This window comes from Cupressus sempervirens, chromosome 8, assembly GCF_028749045.1.
Source record: "Cupressus sempervirens isolate cs-2001-9-10 chromosome 8, ASM2874904v1, whole genome shotgun sequence".
Taxonomy (NCBI): Eukaryota; Viridiplantae; Streptophyta; class Pinopsida; order Cupressales; family Cupressaceae; genus Cupressus; species Cupressus sempervirens.
The window spans coordinates 276,581,405-276,597,888 of record NC_143125.1 but is presented as its reverse complement, the minus strand read 5'-3'; the positions used below and the strand labels follow the sequence as shown (position 1 = coordinate 276,597,888).

General features: G+C 36.6%; 1 protein-coding gene across 3 annotated transcripts in view; it reads left to right on the top strand.

Annotated features, from left to right (window-relative positions):
* LOC149542506 (acireductone dioxygenase 3-like) overlaps positions 1–16,484 on the top strand; it is a 199,710-nt gene that overhangs the window by 24,084 nt on the left and 159,142 nt on the right. For all 3 annotated transcript variants that reach the window (XM_089797441.1, XM_089797440.1, XM_089797442.1), the window contains exon 2: positions 2,990–3,098. In XM_089797441.1, the coding sequence (XP_089653567.1) occupies positions 2,990–3,098 (109 nt within the window). The remainder of the gene's footprint in view (positions 1–2,989; positions 3,099–16,484) is intronic.

Sequence of the window (16,484 nt, the reverse complement as noted above, 5' to 3'; positions counted from 1 at the left end):
GATAAACAAGTCTTCTTGTCGATTTTAAACAATTACCATCGACATACCGCTGCCATTGGATGTCCAACCATATCCAAGCTGATAAGTAGGAGATGATTTCCACAGCTAGTCAAATTGTGATGTGAATATCAGGATTTAACTGTGTGATTTTGAGTCAAAGTCCCGGTGCTTCACCCCTGTGAGCATCACCTAGATCCAATGAGTGCTAAGTGTTCCATTTATTCTCATGAGAGATGGATTCATGTTGAATCACTACTCATGAAACATGAGTCATCGAGTTTGACTCAAAATCACACAGTTAAATCCTGATATTCACATCACAATATCCAAGATGACTTACTATAAATAGTAAGTATGCCCAAAGTTGCCTCAAAACCCCTCAGAAAGACCTGCAACTGAAACTGTCTAGGCCAAATGGCCTCTAAGTCCCTTTAATGTCCTGGTTAGCCTATGAGACTGTGGGGAAATAGGCTAACGACAACATCATGCTATGAATGCTAGAAAGGGGACATTACATGGAGTATCCTTAGGTTTAATCAAGGTCAATATCCTTTCACTTTTGACTTTTTGTTAAAATAATGTAAGGACATCAAGGGTTCAGTTTTTCGAGGCTGAAAGAAATCAATGCTGAAGTTTCCACATCTTACTAATGGCAAATAAGATTTTGATTAATTGTGATGATGTGCCCATTGTGAGGGAACTTGAAATAGTTATGGATGGTAGTAGGCATATCTTTCATGGAGCTGAGCCAAGTATGTCTCAACTTCACAGGAAATTGGTTCGAGGTAAGGATAATGGTAAAGGTAACATAATTTAACTTAGTTCGAACCTCGATGAAATGATGATAAAACTCATGGTAGGACAAGTAAAACCATCATGTACCTTAATCATAACATTGAATTTGTCATATGTATCTTGATGCAATTATTGTGTAACGAGATGTTCTTCAGTAATTACATTCATCATACATATTGGATCAAGTAACACTCCTCGTGAAAGATTTCCACTTATTTTTGCAATAATTTATAGGGGTCCATGAGGTGCCTCTATAATTTCGCTTGAATCAAAGATAATTCAAGGTTCAAGCTTCGGTTTAGGTTGCTCAATAAGGTTCACAAAATTGTTAGCCGTATCACACATACCATTAGCATTCATAGAATTAGGTTTATTGGGCTCAACAACATTGGTGGATTGAGAGGGAAAGGGATTGGTAAAGATTTGCAAATTTGGATTGGGCAGTGCTATAGATTTCCTTTTTCTTCACATACTCCATGGTTATAGTGTTGAAATCAATAAAGACTTGGATCCCATGTTTCAATCTAAACCATTTCTCAGTATCACAGCTGATTTGATGATGGTATTGGCAAAAGGTTTTCAGGTCAAAGGAACCTAGCAAAGGCTTGGAAGTATCTATTGGTTTGACCATTGATAGTTTCATCCCATTAGCATTAATTTTAATTCAAGCATGATAAAATGTAACGATTTAATCCGACTGTTGGATGGTCCAAAATTGGGCCCTTTATGGCAAGACAAGTGCGCTTGAAGCTCTCTTTATCTAGGTCAAGGGCCTCCTAGGTACCCTTCATGAGTCAATTAGGGATGGGTCTAGGACTGGCAACCCAAAAGGTGCTGAAGTTGCCCAAATTTGAGCAGAATCAAACTTGATCAAGCATAAAACGTTTGAAAGTGCTAAAATGAGGCCTAGGTGAGCATGAAATTATATGGGGATACAATTTATGATGCTACAATAGGTAATCAGTTTTATGAAACTGGGTGTTCCAATAATATAATACAAATACCAAGGTAAGAAGACATGACAAAAATTACAATGTAACATTCATGAAATATTGTATAATAACGAATTGCATAATTCTGTCCAATCGATATGAAGTAGGGTTTAACATCAAAAACACTGTATTGTCATCTCACCGATTGAGTTAGCATTGTCTCAATGAATAATGAGTTAATGACACCAATACCAATCTACCTAATTGAGAAATTGTTTAGTGTGATGTTTACCGAGGCATTTGCATGATCTGAAATAAGTTAAAGAACTGCAATAAGTACAAAGAATTGCCAAACTTTTTTCCTATCATAGTTAGTAATCACAGTTATCTTGATTTCTAAACATTTAGTCTACATCTCCTTAATATTATAATTCAAGCATTTCTTTCCACAATACATATATAGCATTAGCAGCTGGAACATCTAACCATTGGCCTCTTCAAACTAACACCAAAATGGGAGCTTGGATAGGGCAAGGACATTTCATACCCCATTACGTGCAGAGGAAATCTGACATTAGTTAGAGTATGATGGCTGTGGTAAACATGCATGCAAAATGCAGCAAAACACATGGGGCATGTGACCTACTTGACATAATGCCCTATGAAATAAAGAAGTATGCCTTGTGAAGGTTTCTGTTTTGAATACATAATTTTATAGGTGATTTTTAGCTTCAACTCGTTTGCCTACTTGACTAACACTTATTGTATATTTTGTATTTTTGTCATCAATTTTTTTTTTTTAAAGTTATATGACTACTCAATATGTCTTAAATTTTATTATTTTATATATCTGCTGCTATTTTTGTCTCTTTTGGGTCATTTGTGGACTCATTTTGATGTAATGCATGGCCATTACAACCATTCAAGTCTAAAACAAGCATCTGAATTGTCTTAGGAATTTTGTTCTGTTTTTCTGCAGGAATATATCCTTCTTTGTGACTTTCCTATGAGTTTCCTATGCATTAGAATGGCCTGTAACATGATTTATGCAACGCTTTTCTAAAATCACTGTAGCTTTAACTTGATATGCTAGATTTGTTTCATTATGCCATAATTTTAATCACTTTGACCATTAAATTGTACAGTTGAGTATAATAGAAGGCTTGTATTTAATAGTTTATTTTAAGGACTTATCACCATGCATAGGCTATATAATTACATTAATCTGTCTTTATCCATCTGAAATGACTTTTTCACTTTAGGTAAACCTTCCTCCTATGGAAGCCTGGTACTTGGATGATTCAGTTGAAGATCAAAGGTTACCACACCAGACAAATCCTCCACAATATGTCTCATTAGAAAAATTAGCAGGTACTTTTCTTTTCAATACATTCAGGTCTTGTCTCACCTTTCAAGCATTCAAATTAATTCTAACTGAAAATCTTTGTTTTGAAGGAATCCTTCAGCTGGATTTTAGTGTAGTTGCTGTACATTTCGTGGCCATTCAAATGTGGAACCGTACACCCAAAGTTAGGGACATTCAATATGTTAAAGTGTAGCTTCAGTAGAAGTGAAGTACGTGACATATTAAGTATATGAATATGTGATTACTACACACACACACACACACACACACACACACACACACACTTAATCACTGTTATGTATTTTCTGATGATCTTCATATACTTAATAATATTTGTCATTGAAATATTACATATATATATATATATATATATCGATATAATATTATAATTCCTTTCTAAATTCCAAATTGATGTCTCTTTCATATCGGACTTGTTAAAGATAACAGCGTCGGCATAACTAAATCTGAGTTCATGGCTCACGTAGGGCCATGACCCTACGTGGCCATTGGCCACGTAGAGTCATGTCCCTATGGGGACATGAAACTCTTCCATTTAATATAAAATGCAGATCGCTGGCTGGGTGAAAGAGATCAATCAAAAAGGTGATGTACTATTCCCCAGCAGTGATCGAATACATAATTCAGTCTGCAAATATATAATTCAGTCGGACAGTATATAGCTCAGTTTGACAGTAGAAGAAATTGCAGAATACACTTGGCATCATGGTCATACATATAAAAGCACCTATTATTATATAACAGAAGTGCGGATCAGATTTAGTTATATATATAAGAAATACTGACAATTCTATATCAGTACCTTGTCATTACTAACAGGAAGAATAAAAGAAGATATCAGTATATCTTTATCAGCGATCCCATAAACTTTTTCATGGTATCAGAGCCATCCTGATAGAGAAATTCAACCTTATAATTTTAATTTCAGATTTTAAATATCTTCAATTAAAAAATGGTGAATCACGTAAGATTAGAGGATAGACTTGAAGGAGCCTCAAACTTTGCATCGTGGAAAATTCGGGTAATGATTATTCTACAAGCGATGGAATTGGAAGAATATATAGAGGAAAATAAATCTATGCCAGAAAATGATCTAGACAAAACAACTTGGAAAAGACACAACAATAAAGCTATGAAGGATCACATTCTCCCATCTATATCAAGTCTTAAGACAGCTTATGAGATGTTTTCCACTATTAAGAATACCTTTGAATTTAATAACTCTAGTAGATTGTTAACATTGAAACAAGATCTACTATACATAAAAATGAACAATGGAGAATCAATTACATCTTATTTTTTAAGAATCTCGTAGTCGAAATATCAACTTGCAACCATTGGAAATCAAGTAGATGACAAAGAACTTGGCATTATAGCTCTAAAAGGACTACCTCTATCTTGGGAAACATTCATTTGTGGACTGCGTTCTCAACTTAAACTTCCTAAATTTGAACAACTTAAAAATGAATGTACTCAAGAAGAGTCAAGATTAATCTCTATAGGAATAACTTAAATCAAGAGGGAGACATTCAAGCTCTTCAGGTAAATACCAACAATAAAGGAAAGAAAGAGAAATTCAAACAAAAGAGAAAGAAATTCAACAAAACATACAAGAAACGAGATTGGTCAAAAGTACAATGCTTCAAATGTGACAAATTTGGCCATACTTATGATTTCTGTCCGGAACGAAAGACAATTCAAGCAGCCCTAGCAGAAGTCAAAAATGAAAAAGATGTAAACTTTGCATTCTACTTAGCACTCTCAAGTGAATTAAACTCAAACAAAAACACATGGATTATAGACAGTGGAGCATCATGTCATATCACAGGCTTTAGAGATAAATTCGAAAGCTTTGAAGGATACTTCTTTGAACAAGTAACTAAATTCAGGTATCACTCTTCAACTTAAGAATGTTTTGTTTCTACCTGGTATAAAAAGAAATTTGGTCTCCATCTCTGGCCTTGTAGACCAAGGGTGTCGAATCACCTTCCAAGAAGATAAAGTACTATCTTGGCCAAAGAATTCCAACATTAAGAAAGCTATATCCATTGGATTTAGAGATGGAAGTTCATATAAACTTTGTAACCATAAAAAATTAGCCCTAAATCATGAAATATCAAACACGAATGATATCTGGCATAGACGACTAGGCCATCTTCATTTCTGTGTCTTATCATCTATAGGAAAAGTAGTAACAGGGTTACCTAGTCTAAGTCTAAAACCTGATCATTCCGGTATTTGCAAAGGATGTGCCTTGGGTAAAAACACAAAAGGTTACTTTCCCAAAAGTGAACACAAATATCTAATTCTGTACTTCAACTCATTCATATTGATCTATGTGGTCCAATGTTTGTACCTTCCCTAAGCGGATGTCTCTACTATGTGATTTTTATAGATGACTATTCTAGGAGAACTTGGATTTACTTCCTTAAACAAAAGGAATCAACCAACATGTTATCCAAATTCAAAAAATTTAAGGCCCTAGCTGAAAACCAATCTGGACGGAAAATCAAAACCCTAGGATCAGATAATGGGGGTGAGTACATTTTATAAATTTTTAAAGATATTTGCATTTCTGCTGGGATTAAGAGGGAGTTTTCTATACCATATAATCCTCAAAAAATGGAGTCGTAGAAAGAAAACAAATCCATTATTGTATCAGCTAGAGTTATGATGTATGATCAAAACCTTCACACCTCCTTCTGGGTTGAAGCCTCTAATATCACAGTTTATATCCAAAATAGACGTCCTCACTCAATATTGAAAAATACAACTCCTGAAGAAGTATTTATAGGTAACAAACTAGATTTAAGCCACCTAAGAATATTTGGGTGCCCTATTTATATTCACATTCCTGAAGAAAAGAGAACCAAACTAGAACCATCTGGAAAGAAGGGCATATTCATCGGATACAGTGAATCATCTAAAGATTAAGGGATCTACGTCCCTGAACAAAGAACCATTGGAATCAGTAGAGATGTAAAATTTAAAGAAGACATTGCTTTTAATCTCTCCAAGAACATTGATGAATCATACTCAGAACCTGCTATTGAACTAGATGAGAATCTTCTAGTAGAGAATGAGAGGGAGATTGATACTAAACATATTACACCTATTCCAAATTGAGAGAATACTGAAAATCCTAACAATAAAAAGAGACCACTTTGGGCTAGAAAAATGATAGAAGAAAATAATATAGAACCTGATGAAGTAGTCAGAGAAAACAAGAGAACAAGGAATTATTCATGCTATGTAGCACTACTCTTTGAACTTATCAAAACAAGGCCTACAAATGTCGAAGAAGCATTATCATGCCAATCTTGGAAAGATGCAATGGTTGAAGAATACTAATCCATATTAAAAAATGATGTGGTAGTTGTACCCAGACCCAAAGATAAATCAATTGTCTCTTCTAAATGGTTATACAAAATCAAGCATGCACCGGATGGTAGCATTGAAAAATACAAAGCCAGATTTGTAGCTCACGGATTTTCTCAAAAGGAAGGAATAGATTATGAAGAAACATTTGCTCCAGTTGCCCGGGAAACATCTGTCAGGATTGTCAGAACCATCATAGCCATCGTAGCATCCAAAGGGTGGAAAATACATCAAATGGATGTCAAAACTACATTTCTAAACGGTGAAATTGAAGAAGTATATATTGAGCAACCATAATGATTTGTCACTCATGACAAAAACTCTCATGTATGTAAACTAAAGAAAGCACTGTATGGTCTAAAACAAGCACCTAGGGCATGGTATGAAAGAATAAACAACCATCTCTCAAAAATAGGGTATTCCAAAAATGAAGCTGATACTAACATATATTTCAAAATAGTTGAAGATGATATGATTATTTTGGTACTATATGTTGATGATTTACTAATATCAGGTGAAAAACATCTTATAGCTAAATGCAAATAGGAACTAAAATCGGAATTTGACATGAAAGACCTAGGACTTCTTCACTACTTCCAAGGTCTAGAAGTTTGGCAAAAGGAGAACTACATTTTCTTAAATCAAAGAAAATATACTCTTGATATTTTAACTAAGTTTGGAATGATGGATTGTAAACCTGTAACTACTCTTATGGAAGCAAATCTACATAAATTGAAGAATGACGGATTTGACTCTGAACCTACTAATCCTACTTATTATAGGCAAATTATTGGGTTACTGATGTACTTGGTAAACGCTCTTGATAATTATTATGCAACTAATACCTTAAGTCAATTCATTTGTGAACTGAAGAAGATACACCTTATGGCAGCTAAGCACATTTTACAATACTTGTGAGGTTCAGTTGGTATGGGCCTCAAATATGATCAGTTTGAAATCAATCTTCATGGATATTCAAATTCTGATTGGGTAGGTAGCTCTACTGATTGTTAGAGTACTACAAAATGTTGTTTCAGTCTTGGGTCAGTAATGATTTCTTGGTTCAGCAGAAAACAATCATCAGTCGCCTTAAGCTCCATTGAAGCAAAATATATAGCCTCTTCCATGGGAGCCAGAGAAGCAATATGGTTGAGAAAATTGCTAGTCGGATTGTTCAAAAAACCTTTGAAGCCCACAATTATTTAGTGCGATAATCAAAGCTGTATCAAGCTTTTGGCAAATCCAGTTTTCCACAATCGATCTAAGCATATTGAAATACCTTATCATTATATTAGGGATATGGTAGATCGAGATGTTCTCAAACTACAATACATAAGTACAAATGAACAGACATCAAATGTCTTTACCAAACCTCTTGCCAAGCTCAAATTGGAATATTTCAGAGGCAAACTTGGTGTGATTAAATTGTAATTGTAAATATTGAAATTAAGTTTCAATTTCTTGTTATATATGTGTGTGTTTATGCTACTATTTCATGGTTGCATCTGTTTGCCGCATGGGTAAATTGATTAATGCACACAAACAATAGACAAGAACAACAATACTCCTTTTATTATTCACATATGCCAAAGATATTACATAATGCTTATGGTGATGATTATAATGGCTACACAGTATTTACTGACAACATACATCCCCCCCAAAAGAAAAAGTCATCTCCGGACGACAATTACAAAATATCTGAGAGAGATTAACAAAACGGAATACATTAACTGACTAACTACAACAAGATAGCTCTGTTTCTGTCACACAACTTTCATATTTGTCTTGTGCTTGCACCAAACTGGTCTCCAAACCATGTTGAATTTGCAGCCTCTGCTAACACAATACTGTCTCCTTAATCAAGCTGACCTTGATAGCCACCCGTGCTGCTTTCTCTGCTTCCAACTCTTGAGTACCTTGAGCCAAGTGTCGCTGTACTGCCTTCAGCTGGATGATCAGCTCCTCTCGAGCTCTCTATGCATCCACCAAGACAACTTCACATCCAACACCTACTCCAAGTGCCTCAAAACGTATCACCTCTCTCGAAAGGCTTGCTCTGTTGTTCTTTCCACTTTTGGTACACGGGCACTCCATGCCTGCAGCAGTTCTAGGTTTCATCAACTGGTCACACTTCCCATGACTGATAATTGCACCGGCTGGAGGTCTAGGGGGCATCGTCCCCAGCAGGGTCAAGGGGCAGCGCCCCCGTGGGGTACTGGGGCAGAACCCTAAGCGTGCTCCCTGTCACGATATAGGGCGGGGTTGAGGGGTAGCGCCCTTGCCACCAAGACCAAATTAACACTCTCAACCCCATACAAAAGTCCATGGAACACACCATTTTTGTCATTTTCTTCCGATTCCACACTCTTTCTAGTAATTGCTTATGTTTTACTACCTGTTTCTACCTATCCCTTCCCTTCCCTTTGGCATCATGCGTTACTCATTTTGAACTGTATCAATTTGTCATTTTTTTATTTTTATAGAAAACCTCCTGTCACCCTTCTTCTGTGTCTGTACAGTGGTCTCTCTCTATTATGTTACCTCGCTACCAATGTATAGCTACACAATGGATTGCTTCTGCCATAGCCATACCGTCTTCTTGATACCGTATGACCTCCCCACTCCAACTATTGCTACCATACGGTATGGTTTTTCTGCTATCGATGTCCGTACGAGTAAGCCGTATGGTCTTTCTCCTTCACCATACAGCCACCCAACCTCCAAGCAATCTGGTCATATGGTACTCTTACCTTTTCTGCAACTTTCCTGGCCATGGCCGTATAGTGTATCTTGATTTATTCTCCCATGCTCCAAGTCCATACAACATACCCTACATTGGATGGTCGTATGGCGTACCCTACTTTCTGCTTTCTTTAAGTCGTACTCGTATGGCTGCCATATGATGTAATGCTTAGACATGGCTTCCCCTTCATTTGTTTGTCGTATTGCCGTACGATACACCTCTTTGGCTGTACGATACTTCTCATGTCTGCACGATGGTGGTTCCTTGTCCGTACGGTAGCCTCTTCTAGCTGTCCGTACGGTTGCTTTGTTTAGGCTGTACAATACTTCCTTGCCTGCTTCCAAAAGGTCGTACAATGGTAGCTCCTTGTTTGTACAGAGCTTCCAGTTTGAACGGTATTTTTCCCTTGCCCTGTGCTTGCTGTATGGTGCACCTCCAGGTCTCTTCCTGCAAATTTCAAGCCGTACGGTGTATTCTTCTCTTTTCCACGTGGGTCAAAGCTCTATCTTCTCCCACCAGTATGTTTTTTGGTTCAATGTCATCTCCGAGGTTCGTGGTTTGTACTGTGGCCTCTTCATATTTTATCAGCTTATCTTCACTGAACGTATGGGCTGGTGTTTCATCAACCTGCGCTTCTCCTTCCTTTAGTTCACTATATTCCTTCGGGAACTCATTTCTTCCTTTTTCTTCTTCAACGCCCAAGATGTTGCAGCTCAGGAAGAGTTTGTAATCCTCCATCTGCTAGTGAAATAGTCCGTTCACCGAATCTAGGTCGTCTTTATTCGACCTTCCTTCTAGTCTCAATACTCCCTCTTCATCAAGTTCCATTCTCTTGTTCCCCTCGTCATCCCCTCCACCTTCGTCTTTGAAATCTGATGATGTTGCCTCCTGACCTACCATTTGTGTATGCAGGTCAATTATGAATCTTCTACCTCCATGGTCCATTGATAGGGTATTCTTCTTCCAGTCATGCTTAACCTTTGCTTGTACGAGCCATCCTGTGCCCAGAATGGCATCATATCCTCTCCTCTTTAGCGGGATGATGACGAAATCGAGTAGGAATGGCTGTGTTCCAACTGTCACTAGTTGTGCCATCAGGACGCCGAGAGGTTTAATGCTGCGTTGGTCCATTGTTAGCAACTGGAATGTAGGTGGCCACAACGTCGACTGTCCCAACCTCTTCCAAGTATCCTCCTCTTCCAAGTATCCTCTGTTAACACATTCACACCGGACCCTCCGTCCACAATTTTGTTTGTCAGAACAGTTCCCAGAATTTCCATCTTGACGACCGTCGGATGCCATCTAGATGTAAGGGCTAGCAGCATCAGGTCCTCTGCACGTGCTCCACTTTCCTTCTCTCTTCCTTATTCTCTTGATAATTTAGTAGTTGGAGCCTATGTCACAAGGTTCGAGTTCGAGTTCAAGTTCGACAACTATGAAGTTCGAATGAAATTCGACAAGTTAAAAAAATCGAAAAAAATTCGACATAAAATTTGCCTTATGTAACTTTTAAGAAAAAAAGCTATTTATTATTATTATTATATATTTTTTATTATTATAATATATTTATGAATTTATATCTTAGTATTATTATCTGTCTAATTTATTTATTATTACAATGTTATTTATTATTAAAGTTTCCGTTTGATTAAAAAATAATAAAAATAATCTTATTATAAACTCTATTATTATATGAATCACCAACTCAGCCCCTTATAATGTAGTTTATACAAATCATAAAAAAAAACCTTATTATAAACTATTAAAATAATATAAACTATATTTATTATCATGTTTTCGTTTACAATCATATTTTGTTATTATAATAGTAATAATCTTATCAGTTATTTCAAACCTAAACCGATAAATGAAAAAGTTGAGGACTTCCCGTAGATGACCTCAACCACGCTGGAGCAAACGCAAACCCACTGTCGACCACGCTAGACGCAGCAAAACGGAGATGGATAAAAATGCAGACACAGTCGAAAATGTAGAACAATCGTCTTGTCGTAGCCGAGGTAGCAGACACAATCGTTTTTTTCCAGCCGAGCTTCAAATGGTTGCACTTTTAGCAGACAAAAGGCATGGTTTGACAAGTTTTTTTCTAGAAAACCCTACAAAACAATTCTGTACGAATTAATGATGAACATGAACAAATTTTTAACATTGTTTATGGGTTCGCTGAATTTCAAACCTGGAGCCGAAAATTCAGTGAACCCTGTGACTAAGGCTGGAGTGATGTTTGTGAGTGCCGATCGGAGTTGAGGCATTGTGAGCAGCAGATCGTTTATTTTGGCTGGTACTTCAGTTTGTAATATCTACCATACGATGTTCTGTTTCGCACAGTTCCTTGTTGAGGTACTAGTAGTGTCCTTCAAGTGTGCTTTCTCCGCCTGCGTCGCATTCTCAATTTTCGCCTGTGTTTCCTCTAATCTCTTCTTTTCCTCTGTTGGGTTGGGGTACAATTTTGCTTGCTTTTGAGTGATTGCCAGAACCTCCTCTTCGTCCATCCTGATGGTGATCAAATTCACTCTTGATTTCGGACACTTGGCATCTGCATGATCTCCAGGACTGCACCATCTACATAACAACTTTGGTGTGTTTTTTGTTGTACAGTCTCGGGCAAAGTGGCCCCACAAATTGCACGCTCGGCATTGAAGCATTGGGCAGCCATTCACATCGTATTGAATTCGGCTGCGGCTCCTATTATTATTGTTGCAATTGTTGTTGTTTTGCCCTCGTCTATTATTTCTGTACCCTCCCGACGTGGCACCCTCATTATTGGTGTTTCCGCTCCCTCTTGACGCGGAAGCCTCCTAGGTCAGGAGCACTTGTTGAGGTCCTCTTGTTTTCATATTGAAGGGGCATTCTTTTGTGGAATGTCCCATGATCTGACAGATCTCGCAGAACTGGTTCTTTGGACAGGATCCCTTAGTGTGACCTTTTGTCTTACATTCCGTACACCATAGGTCATTTCGCTTCGTCTCTTTCTACATGTTCTTAAATTCTTTCATCATTCGGATCATATCTTTTTGGAGAGCTCAAACCTTCTTGCTGCCCTTTTCGTCATTGCTGCTCTCTTCTTCTAAAGTTGCATCGTCATCTGAATCGGATGAGCTACTCTTCTTCTTTTTTGTTTTCTGCTCACTTTCTAAGTTCATCGCTTGATTGTATGCTTCAGTGCATGACGATGGTGACACAATCTTCATTTTCTTCCGTAACTTCAGATGTAGTCCTTTAATGAACCATCTCTTTTGTAGCCCATCTGCCGGCTTACTTTCCATCTTATTTATTAAGTCTTTTAATTTTTTGGCATATACTCGAACTGTTTCATTTTTTCCTTGCTTTGTGTTGTATATCTCTATTATGATCTCATTGTTATCACGCAGTAATTGAAATTCAGTGATAAATTCCTTTTTAACTTCCACCCAATTGGTTAATTTTTGGGGATCCGTATCGACAAACCAATCAATTGCTACACCCCTTAGGGTTGCTAGAAATTGTCGGACCCATTCGTTTGTATCGATTACGCCATTCGCTGTCCAAATTGTTTTGCATGTCTTATAGTGTCTGATTGGATTGGCCGTTCCATCACCATCAAACTTTGACAACTTCTCTTTTGGTCCTGCCATTATTACTTGATTTTGTGTATTGGCACTATTCGGCACTGCAACACCGGCGTTGTTTTGCACTCTGATATTGACGTTCTGCACTCCGGCAACAACGCTTTGTATTTCGACACCAACGCTCTACACTCCGGCACCAACGCTTTGTATTCCGACACCAACGCTTTGTATTCCGACACCAACCCTCTGCACTCTAACACTGACGTCGTTTCCAACAGCTGTGTTTTTTGGTGAAGGGTCTCCGTTAACAACATCATGTAGTAACTCACATGATATCCACCATGAATTAAGTCAGAGGGTGGACCCCCACCATAGCTATTACTAGAGGGTGGAACAAAGGGTTTTCACCTTATACTTCTCTCTCATTGAGAAGAGCGCATTACAAAGAATTTCTCTTAGAACTTCTCATAGACAATATATCGTCTATAAAGGATTGCATCTCAAAATTTCTCCCTCTGAACATCGATCTGGGGAAGTCAGGTCCTCTAGTTACTTTCTCAAAGAAAAGATATCATCTACAAAGGATTGCATCTCAAAATTTCTCCCTTTGAACATCGATCCTGGGAAGTCAGGTCCTCTTAGTTACTTTCTCAAAAACTCTCTTCAACCAAGGATGCTTGTCGAACTCACTCTGAATCTGATATCAATCTTTAGATTTTCCAGTGATAAGTCAATACTTTCTCATAATATACATAGGAGTAGGCCCATCAAAATCACATAGTTGGATGAATTATAGTCCTCTTGACTGTTACAACTTATTGATCACTAAAGATTCCATCATAACATGGTTTACTCCCTCTAAATCAATATGAAACTCAAGATCATATCAATCTGACTGTAACTTCAAACTTAACACTCCCTCTTAGTTAGGAAGGATTGATACAGAACATATTATGTTCTCGAGAATATGAAGAGATATCATCTTAGTATGATATTCCTAGAATGACATATTTAAGGATATCAACATAAGTCTATCAACACACGCATATATTGTATATGGAATTTGCTATGATTCATAATGAGACTAAATTTCTCAACAACTTTTCTTTTAGTAAGGAGGGAAATTAAGAAATTACTATAACTTTAATATAAGTTTAAATACCACCTTAAGTGTGGTCTATAATAGATTTAATTTATGGTGTCTGACAATATCCAATCCAAAGAACCATAACAACTTTCATAGTGTCCGACAAAATCTGGCCTGAAGAACCATGATAAATTGGTTATCAAGGTGTCTGACAAAATCCAACCCGAAGTACCAAGATAAACAATTTTCATGGTGTTCGGCAAAATCCGGCCTGAAGAACTATGATAAGTTGGTTATCAAGGTGTCCGGCAAAATCCGGCCCGAGGAACCAAGATAACACTTGCTCCAACACATTTTGGTGTTAGGAGATAGGTCTACTATTGAAAAGATTGTCACCTTACAATAGTTACCTTATGTTCGTTATCATAACTTCTAGCAGACCAAGACAACAACTTAATGTAGTCTGTTATGATAACAGGTCCAATTATTTATAAGATCATCACCTTTTAATAACTCCCCTTTAAATATATACATCAAACAAAGATCGTCAACTTTCATGACATAATTACAGCAACATCATGTAGTAACTCACATGATATCTACCATGAACCAAGTCAGAGGGTGGACCCACCATAGCTGCTACTAGAGGGTAGAAAAAAGGGTTTTCACCTCTAGTTCTTTCTCATAGAGAAGAGCGCATTATAAAGAATTTCTCTTAGAACTTCTCATAGAAAAGATATCATCTATAAAGGATTGCATCTCAAAATTTCTCCCTCTGAATATCAATCTTGGGAAATCAGGTCATCTAGTTACTTCCTCAAAGAAAAGATATCATCTACAAAGGATTGCATCTCAAAATTTCTCCCTTTGAACATTGATCTTGGGAAGTCAGGTCCTCTTAGTTACTTCATCAAAAACTCTCTTCACCCAAGGATGCCAGTTGAACTCACTTTGAATCAGATATCAATCTTTAGATTTTCTACTGATAAGTCAATACTCCATCATAATATACATAGGAGTGGGCCCATCAAAATCATGCAATCACACACATCTATTTCTAGACTCCCTCTGAGTATCAATCTTCTAAGCTCCTACATTTCTTTAGGAGAAGTGTCATACTCCCTCTTAATCTAGAAGAATCTTATAATCTCAATCATCAAAAATGTTTGCTCCAAGAGCCTCTTTTTATTTATCTTGATCATCAGGATCTTTGGAGCTACTATCATTAGATTGAGTCTGCACAATATTAGGTAGCATATGTAAAGTACCAAGTTTCTTTTCTTGTGAGAACATCCTCAAACATAAAGGAAAAGATCAAGGCAAATAACCTTTATAGTATGTATAGAAATTACAAATAAGAGAGATAAATGTCAAAAATAAGAATACTTATCTGTGCATGAAGATTCAACAATTGTCTTTTTATATTGTTTGAGATTGAACAATTTTGTATCAAATATGACAATTCCTTTCTATGTTCCTACTTGCTCGTTTCGTCCATTTAGCTTAACAGTATAAGCGGACACAAACTCGTCCACAATACTCCAATATCTTGATTGAGTATCTTTGTGCCACTTGAATGACTCTACAACTCATACGTCAAGTATCATTTATCATTTATCATAGATGGTTCAATTGAAGTCACCACTTTCTTATGGTGTATAGTAGGGGTAGGCCCATTAAAATCACATAGTTGCATGAATCACAATCCTCTTGATTGTTACAACTTATCGATCACTAAAGATTCCATCACAACATGGTTTACTCCCTCTGAATTAATATGATCAAGATAACTAAAGGTTGACGAAACCATATCCTCTATCTGCTCCCTCTCTTTCAAGGTTGCCTCAATTGTCAGTCCCCCTCTGAATTTCAATCTTTTGCTTTCTAAAATAACATTCTCAAAGAAAAAAGATCAAGGCACATAGCTCTTATTGAAGAATAAAGATAAAAGAGGGAGACTACATTAATACTCATGGATGATAAATTCTCATCTAACCATCAATATCCTTTTTCTTATTATTATTCCATTAGATATTAATATAGTAATCGAAAATAATTGTGTATATTAATTAATTCCATTATGATAATTAATCAATTTTCTACATAACTTCCCAAATAACCATGGGTCATATGTGTTTGAATGTTCACCATTCATAATAACAATATATGTTAATAAAATAATATTAAGAGATAAGCATATTAGTATTAATATTTCATAATAATAATATAATATATGTACTTACCTTATATGAAAAGATCCTTGTTATTTTCAATGCTATTTCTTTCCTTGTAGTCATTTTTGAGTCACATATTTAATTTAGGTTGAGAATAATATTCAAACCCAATGCAATCACAAGGTTTCAATGACAATGTCCTTGACCACCCTAAGGGGATATACAATCTAAACTTCAAGTGCTTCATAGTATGTTAGTTGATATATATGGGTGTGGTATAACGAATACTTTTGGTGGGTCCACCATCCACATGGCTGCTATATAACTATAAGGTCAAAGCTTGTTGACCCATCTATGCAATGGATTAAAGTGGAATAGTTCTATCATTTTGATGACCCTTTCCACTTGGCGTAAATAAGAAT